This window comes from Maylandia zebra, linkage group LG18, assembly GCF_041146795.1.
Source record: "Maylandia zebra isolate NMK-2024a linkage group LG18, Mzebra_GT3a, whole genome shotgun sequence".
In the NCBI taxonomy this organism is placed as follows: Eukaryota; Metazoa; Chordata; class Actinopteri; order Cichliformes; family Cichlidae; genus Maylandia; species Maylandia zebra.
The window spans coordinates 31058885-31076916 of NC_135184.1; the positions used below are offsets into that span (position 1 = coordinate 31058885).

Here is an 18032-nt window from a genome sequence, read left to right on the forward strand (position 1 = left end):
CGGAGAAGACAGCCTCTCACATCCCAATCCCACCACTCCTGGTTCTGACTCCATGTCCATATATACCTCTGCACGGAGGTAGCAGCCACTGCTGCAAACAAGGCCATTATTACAGCTCTCTTTTTTCTCAGTGTCCTTCTTTCTCTAATTAATTTGTCAAAATTCTGTCGGTTATGACTGTGCCCAAATTGATAGACTGCTGCAACAACACCTACTAGCTCTGTAGCCGCCATTTTTTCTTCCGTAAACAGAGCATGTGTGTGACGTCTTCTCTTGCACATGCAGGCTGCTTTGAGGGCCGTGAACCGTTCACACTAGAGCGCGTTTGCTGTCACATTTTATTTGTAATGTGAACAACCAGACAAAAAAAAAAAAATCGTATTTGATCAAAAAAATCGGAATTGAGCATTAAGACCTGCAGTGTGAACGTAGCCTTAGCATACCTGAGCAGATGTATCCTCCAAGAGTCTTTCAATCCTCAGTTTCTCTCTCTCCAGGGTATCACAGTGCTGCTTTACCTCCTCTTTCTCTTTTTGCAAACTGTAGATTTCCTAATGGCAAAAAATGAACAATATGCAAGTTTTATGTAACCAAACAAATCAAAAAGTGAATCAATCGGGGTTATAAAACAGCTGCTTTACTGTCCGAGCTTGCTCCAGTTTGTTGCACAGGGAGGCCATGGATCTCTGCATGCTCTCATACTCCTCCCTCTGTTGTTTCAGGACAGGAGCTTTGGATTCGACCTCCTGAACAATCTCATCCAGCACACGGCTCACTCTCCTCGTCTCTTGCTTCTCCAGCTGAAGCTGTGTCTGACACTCAGCATACGCATTATACAGCTAAACACAGAGACAGCAAAAGAAGAATTCTTAACCACAAACGTCTACACTGCTCTCTACACTACAGTAGTACAGATACACTACTGGAAGGACGATTTACAGCACACTTGAAAATATCTAGAAACTTGCAATATATCAGAGTGTCTCAAGTAACAACCGCAATAAACAAATGAATGGTTATTCTTGGTTAAGCCCTCCATTTTTTTTGACGTAACATAGCAAAGCAATACAATGCTCTCTAATGGCCTAAAATTTTGTTCAAAACACTCCTTTGAAAAGCTGCTCCATGATGATGTGGTTTATGGCACCCTTTCTGGATATTCATAATACCAAATAGCCCTTCTACCACATCCCAAAGGTGTTTTATTGGATTCAGACGTAGTGTCTAATTCTCACTGACACCTTGGTAAAATCCTGTGAACTCACATCAAAGAACTTCATGCCAGGTTTAACAATCGCTGCAATGGAGGCTGCTGAAGGGCACATGGCATCCAACTGTTCTTCAGTCATAGAAGGCATGCCTGGAACACAACATGCACATGTAAATAAAGCTGTTATGTGTTTCCAGAGACATTCTCATAAAAGCAGACTTCAGCTTGATAAGCACAGGTAAGACGTGTGTGTGTGTGTTCTCACAGCAGTGTTTGCCTGCAGCCTTCACTGTAGCATTTTCCAACTCCTTCTCCATTTTCTTGACCTTCTCTTTAAGCTCTTCTTCAAGACGAGTCTTTAGCTCCTCACCCTCTGACACCTTCTTTTCTAGAGCCTTATTGGCTGCAAAGAGAGCAAAATCAACCACACAGAGGTCATCAGTAACACTTTGAATATGGAAAGGTACAGAGCAGGTTAAATATATTAAGAATACACATTTACTACAAAGGCTTTGGGGTTGATGATAGCACTAGTTTTTGTTTGCATTATAAACGAATATTCAGACTTTCATTTAATGACCAGGTGTGCAGAAACAAAACTAAAAACATGGATTTGTACCTTCAAGTGTTTCTTTCACCAGCTTGCTGAGTTCTTCAACAGCTCTGCTCAGTTCTTGGGTCTTTGTCTCCATGTCTGTTGCTGCCCCCTACAGGGAGGAAAAGAATGACTCTTAGAAGAACATGGCACTACAGTATGACAGAAGGTCTTAGTTATTTAAGCAACAACTATCTTAGTGACTTTTCACCTTATAGAGTGAAGACAACTTGACATGAGCATTGAGTTCGTTGCGGTACTTCTCTTCCATGGCGCTCTTCTCATCTTTGACCTGGAAATACATTTAGAAAATAAATGCAATGCATAAAATATGTGTATGCAATCACTGTATCATTAATTAAATTGGCAGATTGAAAAAATGCTGATCAATTGTTTGATCAATAAAACCATTAAACATACTTGAAGAGATCTTTCAATAAATCCTGGAGCACAAAGTTTCGAAGGCAACTAATTAGGGTTTAAGCGCTTTGACACAGCTCACCACTGTCACCATGGAAACACAAAAACTCATAAAGCTTTCCAAGAAGACAGAGTATAGATGACATTTTTATGACTTATCACATATTTATCTATTTTATTTGACTTTGACTCTACTTGATAGCATTTATACATTTTTGCATTTAAGAAAATGTTTTCTCTAAAAACTAAAATTGAATATGACGCATAAAAACACAGGAGTTTTTTGGTGTTTTTTTGGACAAATGAAACAGATGACGGACAAAACAAAAACAATGCAGTTTCTAAAATGGAAACCAATGAACAGTTCATTTTGAAAGACCTTTATTTTTTTCTCTTTTGAATATTTATTATTGCTCATTAAGAAGTCACAAGTATTTCTTGTCCAATTAATCAATTACTAAAATAATCAAATGCTGCAGCCCTACACAAGTGTTTCTGTGTTACCTGTTTCAGTTTGTTGTTGAGGTCTTCAGCTCTTTTATTCTGACTTTCACCGGTTTCCTTCAGAACAGTGAGTTGACTTTCCAGTACAGCCACCTGTGGAAAGGAAATATTGTTAATAAAGACGTTAGCGCTGTAGCTAGAATAGCTAATTAACCCTACATATTCCACAACTAATGCTAATAAAGGAGATTAAAACCAACAGGGAATTTACATTCAGTTTATACAGTACTGAATGTAAATACAGTACTGTATCAATCTTACCTTCTGCTCGCTGCTCTTCAGACTGCTCTGCAGCTCCAGGATCTCTTCGCCTTTCTCTCTGTTGGTGTTCAGCAGTTCCTCAGTTTTGGTCTTTAGCTCTGCAGTCAACCACTCGATCTTCTTCTCAAGCAGCTCCTTCTCCTGCTCCATGCGCTTCTCCTGGTGCTGTAAGATACATTTCCAGTAACACTTCTGTCTTCACGCCACAAAATATTTCCAGAGGAAAAAAATGGCATTTTAAAGGGGGACCAATTATGGTTTTTACTATAAGCTCAAAAATAAATAATTCGCAATCTTTGTTCAACCTGAACAGGCCTCAACACTTCTTGTCTGAAAGAAACAGTTTCATTTTCTATCCCTTTAAGACTGTCCAACTAAAAGGTCACTGTCTTCTAAAAGGCTGTCCCTTGTCTGGCTTCCACAAATAGAACTCAGTGCCAGTAAGCACCTTCTCTGCAGGACTGCAGGCCTTCTCGATTAAGTCAAAAATAATGATTATTGTGATGAGTCATTTTAGCCTCAAGCCCTTGCAAGACGACTCCAAGCCCATCTTGCAAGTGCAGCTGCTGTTCTTGGCAGACTGCAGTTTAAGCAAACATCTGAAACAGAGATTAAAGCAAAGCATCTGTTTGTGTGTAATATTATGCTTCTTACCTGCTTATTGTGTAGTTTATTTGGTGTGTTTAACATAAGGTGAACCTGTTGGGGTGTGTGTGTGTGTGTGTGTGTGTGTGTGTGTGTGTGTGTGTGTGTGTGTGTGTGTGTGTGTGTGTGTGTGTGTGTGTGTGTGTGTGTGTAGCGCACCTGTACAGATGCTGCAGACGACTGTATCTCGTCCAGTTTTAACTGCAGCTCCATCTTCACTTTGTTTGAGTCTGTCAGTTTCTCATTGAGACGTTTCACATCCTCTGCAAAGACAAATCCACAGACCACAAAAAGAAGCGTTAACAGGTTTCCACTGAACCAAACATGCACAATTTATCGAGGTGTATAGCTTCTGTAGTGAACTTACCAGAGACATTCTCCACCTCCTGTGTTCTCTTCTCTAGCAACCGCTCCAGCTCTCTCTTCTCTGCCTCAATCTCATACTTGGTCTTGGTTTGCTGGATCCATACATACGTGCACAAACAGTACTTGAATTATACTACTACACTAAGAGTGTGTAGAAAATTGAAATGTGTAACAATTATCCGGTATCTTCAGCAGACTTCTAAAGGAATTTCTGTGTTAATGATGAGTAAAAGGTCTCTTTTTTATTACCTGAGGTAATGGTTTTTCACTAATTCACACAGGGTCAAAAACATACAGACTCAAACACATGCGTACATCCTCACTAATACTTGGTTAAATGTCTCTTAGCAAGATGCACCTCAAACAGACAATTTTGGTAGCCATCAACAAGAGCTTCTGGTATAACTCTGGATGAATATTTCACCACTCTTCTTGGCAGAATTAGTACAGACTCTTCACTCTGGAGGAGTATGCAAAAATTGTGAAAGGAACCCGATACAAGCCAGTAAGTCAGGAAAGCTCACTTGTGACCAATGACAGTGATACTGACGTGAGTTGTTGAGAATATCCTGGTAAGCGCTGCTGTTTTTACACGTGCTAGTTACTCTTAGCCAGTTTTAGTGAAGCTTTATTTGAAGAGGCTCTAACATTGCTGGACTGTGACACTTGGTGACAAAACTCTCACACAATGTAAGAATAAACTGTTTAGTCTGAAAATGCAGAAAAGGAATTATAATTTGCCTCCATATCAGACACCACAGTTCTCTTCTCCAGACCAGTCTCTAGCACATACATAAAACCCAAGGCAACAGTGTCCATCGTGAGTACTATATCCAAGATGGAGGGGCACACATGGTAGCTCCTAATAACTAGTGCCTGCTCCTATGCGTTTTTAATAGATCACTTCTGAGTTTATGAGAATGCAGTAATTACTTAGAAGATGTAATTACACACTAATCAATGTATATTTACAAGTACAATAATCCTTTTTTCTGTTAAATAATCTCAAAAGACTATGATGCTACCATTACCAAGCTTAAAGATGTTGATTTTAGAATAGAGTTTATATTTTTGGTGAGTCCACTACAGCATAAAATTCTAGGATATATGCTTCAGTGGGAAATCCCTCAGACCTCACCTCCCTAGAAATGTAACTATACGTCAAGTCAGCACAGCCCATGACTACTGTGATTGGCCTGTTCTGTACCATCGATTCCTCCTGTGCATTTCTGGCTATTTTTTCACTGCAGTTTATCAATTTATCAGTAACAGATTAACAATCATTGTCTACTAGCAGCAACCAACCAACCCACCCAGTGACATCATGCTATGTACTCGCACAACATGGCAGTAAACACTAACCATGTTCAAAGATTTAGCTAGGTGTAGCACCGATAAATGAAGCATAATTGTATCAACACAGCTTTTAAGTTATGTCAATATAAAGCCCTTATCGGCATGTTTACCTGTTGCGATGGTTTATCTTCGGTGCTCTCTCCTTCTATTCCCTTTAGAGCGCTCAACTCTTCATCTGAAGAGAGAAACATTACAACCCATGGCATCACGAGATCCAGAAAAACAGTGCTAGACTACACTAAAACCTCATGATTCATTTAAAAATAGTCTCTGGTAAAGCATAAAAAGACTGTACAATGAATTACACTAGATTTCTTTTAATAACCCTCACACCCAAATCAGGTGCCATTGGCAGCTGTAACCTCTGAAATGTCTAACTGAGAGTGTCTTTGCAGAAACATTTTAGCCAGTGTTATAAACTAAATAGGCCTTGTTTAGGCCTATAATATAGAACACCAACAAGGATGGTCATCTATAACAGCAGAATATCAGCATTGGCTAAAACCAATATCACTTGTTATCAGCCTTATAATACTGTGCAAACGTTTCAAGCCACCCCTCGGTTATTTATTTTTTTCTAGGAAAAATGGGAAATTTAAGTGAATAAAAACAAAATATTGTTAAAACTGTTCAGTTACTAAAGATCTATTTGATCTGAAACAACAAAATTTTTTTTAAAAAGAAACTAAACAAATGGAATAACATATCAGCATCTGATTTCAACCTACATTTTTTTATAATCCTGTTTTCCCAGAATTTCACAATCAGTGCATCATTAAACATCAATGTATTTTTTTTTTCAAAGTGGACTGTACAATTAAGTTCTGTGCTGATATAGACAACATGTAGAATAAAGACACCGGCTGATATGCATATGATGACTTACTGAGCTTTTTATTTTCCTCCTTGAGGGTCTGCAGATCTTTGGTAGCAGACAAGATCTGTTCCTGACTCTCCGCCAATCTCTTCTCCATGTCAAAGTACTGTTGCTCTATATGGGGCAACAGTCAACAGGAACACAGGTGTACACAAGAAATATACACTTTAGTACTTGTCCGGTCACAAACACAGAGATCTGCAATGCTGATTATTATTTATTTATATTTTATATATATATATATATATATATATATATATATATATATATATATATATATATATATATATATATATATACACATAATATTTACATATATATTAACTTATAATTTGACAAAATCCCTTTTTCAGTACTGATAAAAGGTAGTGCCAACTCTATTCGAATTTACAGTAACATTGTGTGCATTTGGTTAATGGCGACAGCATAAAAACACAGGCTGGTACAAGATGTTTTTCAATAATTTGGGAACTGTTTTTTATTTCAACACACTACACATCACTACTTAATAATAAAATAACTTCAACAACTGGACAGATCTCCCTTCCGCCAAAATTAGCCTTAGCTTGATAGCGCAGCTAACGTTAGCGTGCAGGAGTAAGGGTAGCGAAACACATACAACATGTTTTATACCCAAACAGAGTGAGTACTCTAAATACTAGAATACTGGAATACTGGAATCTAGCAAGCAACAAAAGCAAGTTAAACGCCAAATAGCTAACCAATACGGACTTGTTCTAGGTACCCACCGCTGTCTGCTTTGAATCGCTCATGTTGAGTCTGGAGCACCTCGTTAGCATTCTGCAGCTCCGTTACAAACTTCTCCAACTTGTTCTGGATGCCTTTCGGGAGCTTATTCAGCTCCGTCCGCTCCAGAGCCTGAAGCAGGACGACCGCCATCGCTACCTACTCGTCCCGAAGAATAACGGTAAACTCTTGTAAAATAATCTTAATCTGTGCACCGTCTACAACCAAACTAACAACTAAAAAATGTCAAATTAGACGCGTACACAGGCAGGAAGTTTGCTTCATACTTTCAAAGTAAGGTAATGAAGTTAGACGAGGTAAATGAAAACTACTTATTAAAGCTGAGATGCGATGAATCGATATACGCTCTTCGAATATAAAAGTTAAATTGTTAATTTAATGTATATGGGCAGCTACAATGTATTTATCTGGTCTTGCCTCCAAGCCTACTTGGCTCTTATTGCAGCAAATTTTATTTTGAAGAAAAACTCTCAGCGCTAGTTTGCTTTGGTATGCTGACCATTTCCATCCCGAGTCACCTATTACGACACAGACGTGCGACGGAAATCTGTCAATGCATTTTTATTTTTTTTTGGTCTGCTGACGAACCATTAGACCTGTCAAAATTGCCTGCTTTTTTGGTTGAGGTTTTAGCAACTGTTTTACTTCTTTTGAATATTTTCCATGGTACGTGGAAGCTTATGACGTCCACGCTGTATTTTATAGTGAACCTGAACTGTTATTTTAATGAAATGTAGCTAAAATATGAGCTAGCTAAAGTTAGAGGGGCAAACAGCTGTAAATAATCAATGAGCGACTGCATATTTACTGCTTTTAATTCAACCGTATTTATACAAGTGAGTGTTTCTCACTCACTTGTTGTAGTGCTCCACATCTCTTTTCCGTGAACTGTTTATTTACAGAAGCTCTTGGATAAAGTGCAATGTTTTTATCACCTCTTCATTTCCCTGTCAGAAATAATGGGTCGTGGATATATAGTCCAAGATGATGTGGAGGGATATCTGTCGAAACTCTGTGAACAAAAGGCAGACCCAGTCACAGGACTGCTAATTGGACAGGTACCTGTGTATACTAACATCTGTCGTGTATTAGGCCATGTGTAAAAACAGAACTTTGCATTCATTATACCAATTTTTTTTATATGCAAAGAGTGTGTCTAGCGGTGGCATATGTAAAATATGTTCAAGATATTGAATCAGGGCTACAACCAAAGTCCTTTTTAGAAGCAAGTAACAGTCACAAATACTTTGTCCATATAATATCAGAAAATAGTTGAAAAATACTAAAATCCTTTCAGGATGGAGTCCAGAGTTACTCAGTTTTATGTGAGCTGTGAAATGGTGAAAACGATTCTATGTTCTAAAAGATTAGATGGAAATTAATTAAATGCACTACATATAGTACTGTGCAGAAATATTCTGCCACCCCCATTTTCTATGTTTTATTTCCAAAGATCCAAACATTCTTGTCATTTTTTATCATGGTCTTGAGCTGCAGTTCTTCAGACTTTCTGAAGGTCTGTCTATTGCAGTATAGTCTCTGTATGTGACCATTTTCAGAGCAATGTTTCCAAGAACTGGACCGAAAATCCATGGCAGCAGGTCTTATGGAGTGATGAATCCAAATTTGAAATATTTGGTTCAAATTGTCAATATGTATTCAGACAGTCAGGAAAGTGGTGCAGCAACAATTGTCTACAGCCACCTGTAAAACATTGACGGAGCCTCTGTTATGGTTTGCTTCTGCATTGCAGTCAGTAATGTTGCACTCTCACTAAAGTGCTTGCTCATAGGGGTCATATGATTGTTGGGGTTTTCTCTGTATTATTGTAGGGTCTTTACCTTGCAATATAAATTGCCTCAAGGCATTTTTTTTTGTGATTTGGCCCTATATAAATAAAATTTAATTTAATCATCTTGACAAAGAAAAAAACAAAATGCAGAAAGTCAAGAGAACAGTTCATGAAGACTGCATAAAGAAATTACTAGAAAGCTGCCTAACACAGAGTTCATGCTGTGTTGAAGAATAAAGGTGGTCATGCTGAATATTGACTTTCAAGCTAGTTGGAATTATAACTGAGTTTTAGCCTGTATACTGTATTTCCATGTATATTTGCACATTTTCATAAATCACTGGACCTATTTCCAATTTTTCTGGCAAAATCTAAAGAAACAAAGAGTGGCTAAAGACTTTTGCACAGTACTGTACACATGCTTTAAAATTAATACGCGAGCACCATATGTCACAATACGATAGGACATCAACATGCTGTGTGTGGAGTGAAGAGAGATTAATCAATATTACTGACTAAATATTTCAGAGCTCAACGCAAAGGGATTTTGTTGTCATGGCAATTCGGACCCCCCAAAAGGAGGAGTCTGCTGCAGCAGCTAGAAACTCTGTGGACAAGGAGTGGGTCACCGAGCATGCTCGACAGGTAGTTAAAGAGGGCCATGCCTCTCTTCCAGCACAAACTGATTTGATTTCAGCATGTATTATGCTCATGTATTAAATGAGGAGTGGAATGTGCTTTGAAATGAGCTGTGCACCTAGGTAGACAGACTTGCACACTGCTAGGGTTCATGTTTGCTATTGATTTCCAGGTGTCCAGGATGCTGCCCGGAGGCCTCTCTGTAGTGGGAGTCTTCATCATCACTGATGCAGATGCCAAGGACGCACTAACTACACTCCGACAGGTGAGAGTCATGTTGACACTGTTTCCAGCAAAATCATTTTGAAATTCTTGTAATGTGCTATAGCTTGTAGTGTGAAGTTTAATCGAAAATCAACTTAAGTGATTAGAAACGAGGTCTCAAACCTGCAGCTCTAGAGCCACATTTAGCTTTTTTGCCCATAATCCAGTTACTCTCTGTGGCTTTGACCTAAAATTAATATATCAAAATGAGCATTGTAAATTTTTTTACAATTTACTTCTTTTTTTTTATCATTGTTTTAAGTGATTCTAAAAAATGTGCAGCCTATATGTCAAATTTAAAATAAAATGTTTTAATATGTCTGTCACCTGGTGCTTTATGCTTTCACTCTTGCTAAGCTCCAGTAGTGGTGACTTCCATGAAGGTTAACACATAAGTGGCTGCACATAAATAGATAGTTCCACCAGCTGTGAATTCCAAAGCTTAAAAAAAAGAAAAATCATGGAGAAAATTCGACAATTTAAGTGCAGGAAACTTGCCTCCAAACCTCCAGTACTTGGCCTGATGTGAAAAAGTAATTGTACATAAACCTAATACCTGGATGTGCTACGTGTGGCAGCAAGAACTGGTATGTTTTTCGGAACATTATCATAACAAGTGATCTCGAGCTTCAGCGTACTGACTGATGGGAAGACGTTCTCCTTCAGGAGTTTCTGGTAGAGAACGGAATTCATAGTTCCATCAATTATGGCAAGTTTTCTAAGTACTGAAGCAGCAAAGTAGCTCAAAACCATCACACTACCACCACCAAGTTTGACTGTTGGTGAGATTTTCTTTTCATGAAATGCTGTTAGTTTTATGCCAGATGTAACGGGAATCAAACCTTACCAAAAACCTGAGTTTTTTTTTTTCTCATTAGGCTACAAAATATTTTTTCAAAAGTCTTGGACATTTTCAAGATGTTTTTTGGAAATGTGAGGCAAGCCTTTGTGTTCTTTCTGGTCATAGATTTTGCCTTGCCATTCTCCCATGGATGCATTTTTTTTTTACCAGTTTTGTCTTAGTGTTGAATGGATAATAATCACTATAAGTCTTTACAGTTCAGCACAGATTTGTTAAAAAATGCTTTATTTAATATTAAAATTTGCTAACAGGGTTAGCTTAGCTTGTTCAGATGGAAGACATCATGTGACTTTCATGTGGTTCAAGACTAAACACAAAGTGTGTGAAGAGCTAATTCAGTTTGATGGTGGAAATATTGTTGGAGCATGATTTTGTTCTTTATATAGCTATAAAAGAAATAAAAATAATTCAGAGATTTATTAGAAACTTTCTCACAAAAACACTACCATCAGTGATCATCTCAACTTTTTTTTTTTTTTTTTTTTACCAAAATGCAAACTTCCTTTTAGCTGATGTTGTTGAACTAATTAAAGCTCTAAACCCAGTCAAGTATATCTTAAATAACATTGATGACAAAGGTTTACCTGAAAACCCTACAACTCCATAAGGAGCTTGCTTAACTTAACTTTAATACACTGGAAACAGTCTTTCAATTTGTCTTTGACATTTGCACTTCAGTGCTAGAATAATCCCCAACTCCAAAAGGAGTGAAATTAAATGTAACCACAGAAAAGTAAAAAATTGGTAACATCATGCAGCGTGTGTATGTGTGTCTAGCTGCTGTTTGCAGTGGAAAATCTGATCTCCTCTGAGCACCTGTGGGACCCTGCAGATGATGATGTCACAGACTGTGTCACGCTGCACATCAATCCCAAAACCAGAAAGTATCCTTTTCATCAGCTTTGCCTTTGGCTCAGGTAGCTACCATACAGTGTTTGTGGATGTTCTTTAACCCAGTGGACTAGAACTGTCTGTAGAACCTTTGACACCAAAGACCCCAAGGTCAGTTTGCATCTCTCATGTCTTACAGAAAAGCAGCTTCTATCTGCACAGCTCTAAAATATTACTCAAATGTGTACTGCCTTTTAAAAAAACATTCTTTGCTTTTCCCAAAACATGTAATCTCACAGTTTTGGAACACTATTTCAGTATGGTGTTATAAGTCTTATTCACTGAACAAGGAAATCTATTATGTTCTGACTTCACAAACACAGTGGTAAAGTCCTTCCACGTTACATTTATCAGGGGTTGTGAATTAAACCTTTTAAAGTGAGATGTAGGCCACAAGGTTAACAGTCTTGATATACACTCAACAAAAATATAAACGCAACACCTTTGTTACTGCTCCCATTCCCCATGGGATGGACGTAGAGACCTAAAATTCATTCCAGATACACAATATAACCATCCCTCCCAAACAGTGGTCACAAATCAGTCCAAATGTGTGGTAGTGGGCACATCTGCTATATTGAGATAACCCATCCCACCTCACAGGTGTGCCACATCAGGATGCTGATCTGACATCATGAGTAGTGCACAGGTGTACCTCAGACTGCCCACAACAAAAGGCCACCCTGGAATGTGCAGTTTTTTGCGCTATTGGGGGTCTGGGGACCCAGAACCGGTCAGTATCTGGTGTGACCACCATTTGCCTCATGCAGTGCAACACATCGTCGCATGGAGTCTATCAGATTGTCAATTGTGGCCTGTGGAATGTTGGTCCACTCCACTTCAATGGCTGTGCGAGGTTGTTGGATATTCGTGGGAACTGGTACACGCTGTCGTATACGCCGGTCAAGCACATCCCGAACATGCTCAATGGGTGACATGTCCGGTGAGTATGCTGGCCATGCAAGAACTGGGACATTCTCAGCTGCCATCTGCCCTGAACAATGTGAACCATGATTCATCCGTGAAGCGCACACCTCTCCAACGTGCCAGACGCCATCGAATGTGAGCATTTGCCCACACAAGTCTGTTACGGCGACGAGCTGGAGTCAGGTCAAGACCCCGATGAGGACGACGGGCATGCAGTTGAGCGTCCCTGAGACGGTTTCTGACAGTTTGTGCAGAAATTGTTTGGTTGTGCAAACCAATTGTTCCAGCAGCTGTCTGGGTGGCTGGTCTCAGACGATCTTGGAGGTGAACCTGCTGGATGTGGAGGTCCTGGGCTGGTGTGGTTACACGAGGTCTGCGGTTGTGAGGCCGGTTGGATGTGCTGCCATATTCTCTGAAACGCCTGTGGAGACGGCTTATGGTTGAGAAATGAACATTCAATGCACGGGCGACAGATCTGGTTGACATTCCTGCTGTCAGCATGCCAATTGCACGCTCCCTCATTGCTTGTGGCATCTGTGGCATTTTGCTGTGAGACAAAACTGCACATTCCAGGGTGGCCTTTTGTTGTGGGCAGTCTGAGGTACACCTGTGCACTACTCATGATGTCAGATCAGCATCCTGATGTGGCACACCTGTGAGGTGGGATGGATTATCTCAATATAGCAGATGTGCCCACTACCACACATTTGGACTGATTTGTGACCACTGTTTGGGAGGGATGGTTATATTGTGCATCTGGAATGAATTTTAGGTCTCTACGTCCATCCCATGGGGAATGGGAGCAGTAACAAAGGTGTTGCGTTTATATTTTTGTTGAGTGTATGTTGTGCTGTTCTCTTTCATACAATGCTGCTGTTGTTGTTGTTTATATGTTTTCCCAGAGTGTGGCTAAGCCTGCAGATTGGAAGTACCAGTCGGGTTTGTGCTCCTCCTGGGCCACCGTGTCATGCAGTCTAAATGTAGACATGCTGCTACCACTACCAAACAACAGAACCAGCACAGGAAATATGGAGGAATGCCTTAAGGTTGGAACACACACTTGTGCATGAGACCTTTTTTTTTTCTTCATGGGAACAGTTCTGACTTGGTTTTCTGTTTCAGGAAGGACTGAAAGCGTGGGCACACCAGATTGAGAGCGGACTGTGTCTGATTGATGGAAAAAGGCTACCCGAGGACTCGGAGCTCACAGTGGGACAGGTTGTTTATGATACTTGAATGAATGAATAAATGCTTGATTGCTGGTTTAGGATCGATTATTTACACACTTTTATGCGCAAATCAATTCCAACATAGACTGCTGTGGCTTGATGATAAATAACAAGTGATTTTTTGTTGAAAGGCAGCAATAAAATTCTGACATCCAGTGTTTTTCTCTAGAGGAGGAATGTGAGACAGACATACACAGCTCAGCTGCTCATCACAACGGTAAGAGACGCACTTTTCTACTCTAATTAAGCACTTAAAACACTGTTTTTTTTACTGCAAGCTTCATTCACCCAAGCACACACACATTCATACCCCCATTTTTCTGTACCTAAACTCCATATCTAACATTTGCACATACACTCACATTCCGATGGATCCATAGGTGGAAACTTCAGTAGGTTTCCACCTATGGATCCAGTAGCTTAAGTATCTTGCCCAATGGTACTTTGACATGTAGATTGCTGTAGCACGTAATTGAACCACAGACCTTGTGATTGGTAGATGACACGTCACACAAGTAGTGGCAGTGAAGCCATAAATGGACACATGTGCTTGTGTTTGGTACATTTCTGTTAAAATTATACATATTTGCTGGAGTAAAGCTAAGTCAAGTTTTGAGAAGTTTGTGCATGACCATGAAATAAAATTTTGTCTTCCTTTGTGTTAGGAAAACAAGAGGTTAACAGATGTGATTGAGCAGTGTGGCGGCAGCGTGTCAGTAACAGGAGCAATCCACAGCAGAGCTTATCTACACAGCAACAAGCCAAAGGCCAGACTGGCAGAGAAGGTAATTCTTTAACATAAGGGTCGTTACAGATAAAAGATATGAAGTTCAACATCTGAGAAAAAGAATGACCCACAAATGAAATGAAAACAGAATTTATTATTTTCTCACGGAAACCTCTCTTGCGGACAGCTGCTGAAGAGGGATGTGGTTTCTACGGTGGCCACGAGAGTTCAAATGATGCTGGAGGAGCTGCTGGCATCAGACCAGGAGAGCAAGGGCAGCTGCAGAGACAAACAACAGAAAGGTGCAGACACAGTATGCTCCACCAATCAGTTGCTTACAGCTGTACATAGATAAGTTCAGGGTCATGGGTGGGTTTACTGCCAGCCAATGAACACATAGAGGCAGGATTTGAACACAGATAAGACCTGACCTCAACAGTACAAGGTGAGCAATTAGTAATGGATGGCACACGCTATTGTTAATCCCAAACACCAATTTCATAGTTGGTCTGGTATGAACACAGTGTATCCACATGTATACATGTGGCCAGTGCTTCTCACAAGAATGACACTGCTTGTGTATTGTTAAGGGGGATCCAGACCTGTTAATCCATGTAAGTCTATGGAGATGAAACAGCTAAAATGATCATAACTCACTGAATGTTAAAGCAGTTTAGTTCAAATAGTACAAATGCTACAACTACAGCCCCAATTCCAAAAAGGTCAAGACATAAAAAGCATCAAATGTTTAAACTGTGAAAATGTAGCATTTTAAAATGTATCAAAGCACTGAGTGGGATGGCAGCAACACATCTCAAAAAAGTTAGAACAGGGCCATGTTTACCACTGTTTTCTCCCCAGTCATCTTTCAACAATACTATAAACATCTAGGAACTGAGGAGGCCGGTGGAGTGAATGAATAGTGGAATTGTAAAGCGCTTTGAGGGTCTCGAAAAGCGCTGCATAAATGCAATCCATTATTAGTATTAGTATTATCTTTCTCCCACAATTCTTTAAATGAGTAAGGAGGAGGAATAAGGAGTAATAAGAAAAATGTTGTCTGTCTACACCTGATCACTTGATGGTGACATCTTCAAAGCAAGCCTCCTCCGGGGTGCGGGAGCCCCTCGGGGCTCCGGCCTCTGGGCCTGCGGCTCGGTTCACTCTGGCACAGCTGGCTGCCGGCAGAGCAGCCAGCTGAGAGCGGGCACGCCGGTGCAGCCCCCTCTAGCTTCTGCTCGGTGGCTACTGGGTGACGCCTCGTCTGGGGATCCTCAGCCCTTCCCATGAGGGTGGCACGGATGCCTCCTTGGTCCTCCTTGGGCTCTCGCACTCTGAGGCCTCTGGATGTCTGGGGCCTGGATCTCCTCCATGCCTGCTTCATGCCCTGGGGGACGGGGCTATGGCTCTCTACATCCTCTTGCAGACCATTACATGTGGAAACCATTTGAATACAAGCGCGCTGATCCACATAGGTGTGCACATGGGTGTTTACTGTTCGTAGACTTAAATTACACCCTTCTTGGCTGCTACTTCAAAGCACATTGTGCGCTGTCTGTCCTGCGTGCTGCACAACAACACTGAATATTTAGTATTTACTGCTGTTTACACTTAGCTAGATTAATGCGATGGTGTTGTGTTTAGTATGTTGCTTTGGTTTTTTTTGCTTGTTTTCTATTCTTCTTCTCTCAACAGGTGATCCAGGAGATTTTTTTTTTCTCCCCCCCTTTCTCACTGTCCCTCTCCCCTTCTGTTTTTCTTTTCCTTCCTCTTTCTTTCTCCCTTTCCTATCCCTCACTCATGTCTGTCCCATCTGTAACATCTGAAAATAAAATATAATAAACAATAAAAACAAAGGTCGATCAAATGGACCAATACGGCAATGCCACGATGATCCATTTGGCAAAATAAATCCACTGGGTATCCTTGTTGGTCTTCAGACAACAATTCTGATGGCTAAAGAACCAAATGGGACAGGCAAAAAAAAAAAAAAAGAATGAATGAATGAATGAAAGTTAGAAGTGAATAACCTTACTGTCGTGTCTTAATAGATGAGCACCATTAGAAGAGATGTTAAAATCAACGACCTCTCAATATTAGTTACTGTACCTGCGCTTCTCTGTCTGTCCTTCAGAGCTGTTCTGCCTCCCCCATCGTATCTTTTGTCCACTAAAAGTCAGCGGGCCACTCTGTGTGTGTGACTACCAGTTCAGTGATGAGGGTTTATCTGAGGTGACTGAGCGGTTGAAGGAGATGCTGGACATTGATGCAGCTGAGGAAGACTTGGATACCAGACAGGAAATGACTTTTGAAATCACAGGGTGTGATATTACACCAGGTGGGCACAGAGTTTGTGTTTGTAAAGTAGTATTTTCACACCAAAACCTAATTTCTAGTTTGGGTATCAGTTTTCACTTTCTCCTTTTGTTGTCACGGTATTGTTTAAATGGTAAATGGACACATTTTTTTATATAGCGCTTTTCTACTCACCTGGAGCACAAAAAAACACTACAACATGCGTCATTCACCCATTCATACAAGCACTTTTTATCCCTATGCTTAAGTGCTTTCTATCTGACACACACACATCAGGATCGAACCACCAACCTTCTGATTACTAGATGACCTGCTCCACCTACCTCCAGACCAAATCTTAGTGCCATTACTATATGAATGCAAAATATGTAATTGTGACATGCTGCTGCAGAGAACACGTGCCAAACTGCAGATGTGAGGTCAGATGTATATTAAAACAAATTAAAAACCATCGTAGCTCATCCATCTAATGGATGGGTATAAAAAAAAGTTCACTTCAATGGAATTTCCTGGGTTGGGAAAATCTCAGTATCCCATCTCTGTCATCATTTGGTGATAGAGTCAGCAACCTCCTCAAAGCCTCAGCCTCAGTAATACAACAATTAATGTTTATTTTTGTTGTTAACAGTGGTGCGATGATAACTATCAGTTTACAGTTTATATTAATAATGATGTCTGTTGAAAATTCCCATCACAAAGTTAAACTGAAACAACAAATAATTAACAAGTTACTTAATGAAATCATCCTGACTTCACAAACTTACTCCCTAGCTGCAACATTTTATGACACTAACAAATTCTAACCGTTAAATCAAGTGAACATCTGTATGTGCACACTGATGGTACTTTAGTTACGCCATTTTCACAATAATCAAGCAGGAGTTGGTGATGAGGGATGTTAACCTAGCTGATCCAAATGTGTGTTGTATGTTTTCAGAGCCCACTCAAGAAAAAGTCGAGGCGCCAGAGCACAAGAAAAACTACATTGGTAAAGACCTCTCATCTACATTTAATAAATTGTGTTAGCAAGACGAATGCTACATTTGCTTATTATTATTTTTTGTATCATCCAATCGTCTTCTGTTAGGGCTCAGTATTCAAATAACTAAAGTCTATTGTGTAGTGCTTTGATAATGATTAACTATCGGAAAAGAAAAAAGAAAAAAAATATATATATATTTTTTTTTTAAAGGACATGCATGCTTGTGTACTCTGTCCTGACTGTCCTCCTTTTTGTTGTTTAGGTGTTGCCATGGCTACAGCTGTTGCCTTACTTGCTACTGCCGCCTCGATGCTGTATCTCAATGACATTTGAGGAAAATGAAATAAAGAAATAGTGTTTTGTTTTGATCTTTTCTGCCAAGTGGATCTTGGTTGAATCAG

The 18032-nt window shown here is 39.8% G+C and overlaps 2 protein-coding genes and 1 long non-coding RNA gene across 9 annotated transcripts in view; 2 read left to right on the top strand and 1 right to left on the bottom strand.

Annotated features, from left to right (window-relative positions):
* Positions 1-7245, bottom strand: part of tpra (translocated promoter region a, nuclear basket protein) — a 39744-nt gene extending 32499 nt beyond the window's left edge. For 4 of the 6 annotated variants that reach the window (XM_076876559.1, XM_076876558.1, XM_014412710.4 and 1 more), the window contains exons 1-13: positions 6984-7245; positions 6244-6348; positions 5468-5532; positions 4003-4093; positions 3795-3898; positions 2991-3155; positions 2730-2822; positions 2017-2097; positions 1830-1917; positions 1476-1613; positions 1266-1360; positions 642-839; positions 444-551 (exon numbers count right to left, since the gene is read on the bottom strand). In XM_076876559.1, coding sequence (XP_076732674.1) covers positions 444-551; positions 642-839; positions 1266-1360; positions 1476-1613; positions 1830-1917; positions 2017-2097; positions 2730-2822; positions 2991-3155; positions 3795-3898; positions 4003-4093; positions 5468-5532; positions 6244-6348; positions 6984-7134 — 1482 coding nt within the window. In that variant the 5' untranslated portion in view covers positions 7135-7245. The remainder of the gene's footprint in view (positions 1-443; positions 552-641; positions 840-1265; positions 1361-1475; positions 1614-1829; positions 1918-2016; positions 2098-2729; positions 2823-2990; positions 3156-3794; positions 3899-4002; positions 4094-5467; positions 5533-6243; positions 6349-6983) is intronic. The other 2 variants (XM_014412708.4, XM_014412709.4) reach the window with 1 other exon arrangement.
* Positions 6801-7162, top strand: LOC143413452 (uncharacterized). Its single transcript, XR_013094052.1, has 2 exons — positions 6801-6876; positions 6976-7162. It is a non-coding gene; the product is annotated as an uncharacterized LOC143413452 (long non-coding RNA).
* Positions 7246-7528: 283 nt separating the features above from the next.
* odr4 (odr-4 GPCR localization factor homolog) lies at positions 7529-17999 on the top strand. Of its 2 annotated transcripts, XM_004573983.5 has the most exons (14): positions 7529-7668; positions 7957-8060; positions 9323-9439; positions 9606-9698; positions 11337-11443; positions 11525-11561; positions 13280-13423; positions 13500-13595; positions 13776-13823; positions 14272-14391; positions 14521-14635; positions 16468-16671; positions 17587-17637; positions 17894-17999. In XM_004573983.5, exons 2-14 carry the CDS (start codon positions 7962-7964, stop codon positions 17962-17964), a joined length of 1302 nt encoding a protein of 433 aa, XP_004574040.2. In that variant the 5' UTR covers positions 7529-7668; positions 7957-7961; the 3' UTR covers positions 17965-17999. The 2 variants fall into 2 exon arrangements, with proteins under 2 accessions (XP_004574040.2, XP_076732678.1); XM_076876563.1 differs by lacking the exon at positions 16468-16671.
* Positions 18000-18032: the final 33 nt, after the last annotated feature.

Excerpts from the sequence above, each read along its gene's own strand:
- odr4 (XM_004573983.5), top strand. The coding sequence starts at position 7,962 with ATGGGTCGTGGATATATAGTCCAAGATGATGTGGAGGGATATCTGTCG. Across the intron at positions 9,699-11,336 it reads CACTAACTACACTCCGACAG|CTGCTGTTTGCAGTGGAAAA; the intron begins GTGAGAGTCATG and ends ATGTGTGTCTAG. Across the intron at positions 11,562-13,279 it reads TTGACACCAAAGACCCCAAG|AGTGTGGCTAAGCCTGCAGA; the intron begins GTCAGTTTGCAT and ends ATGTTTTCCCAG.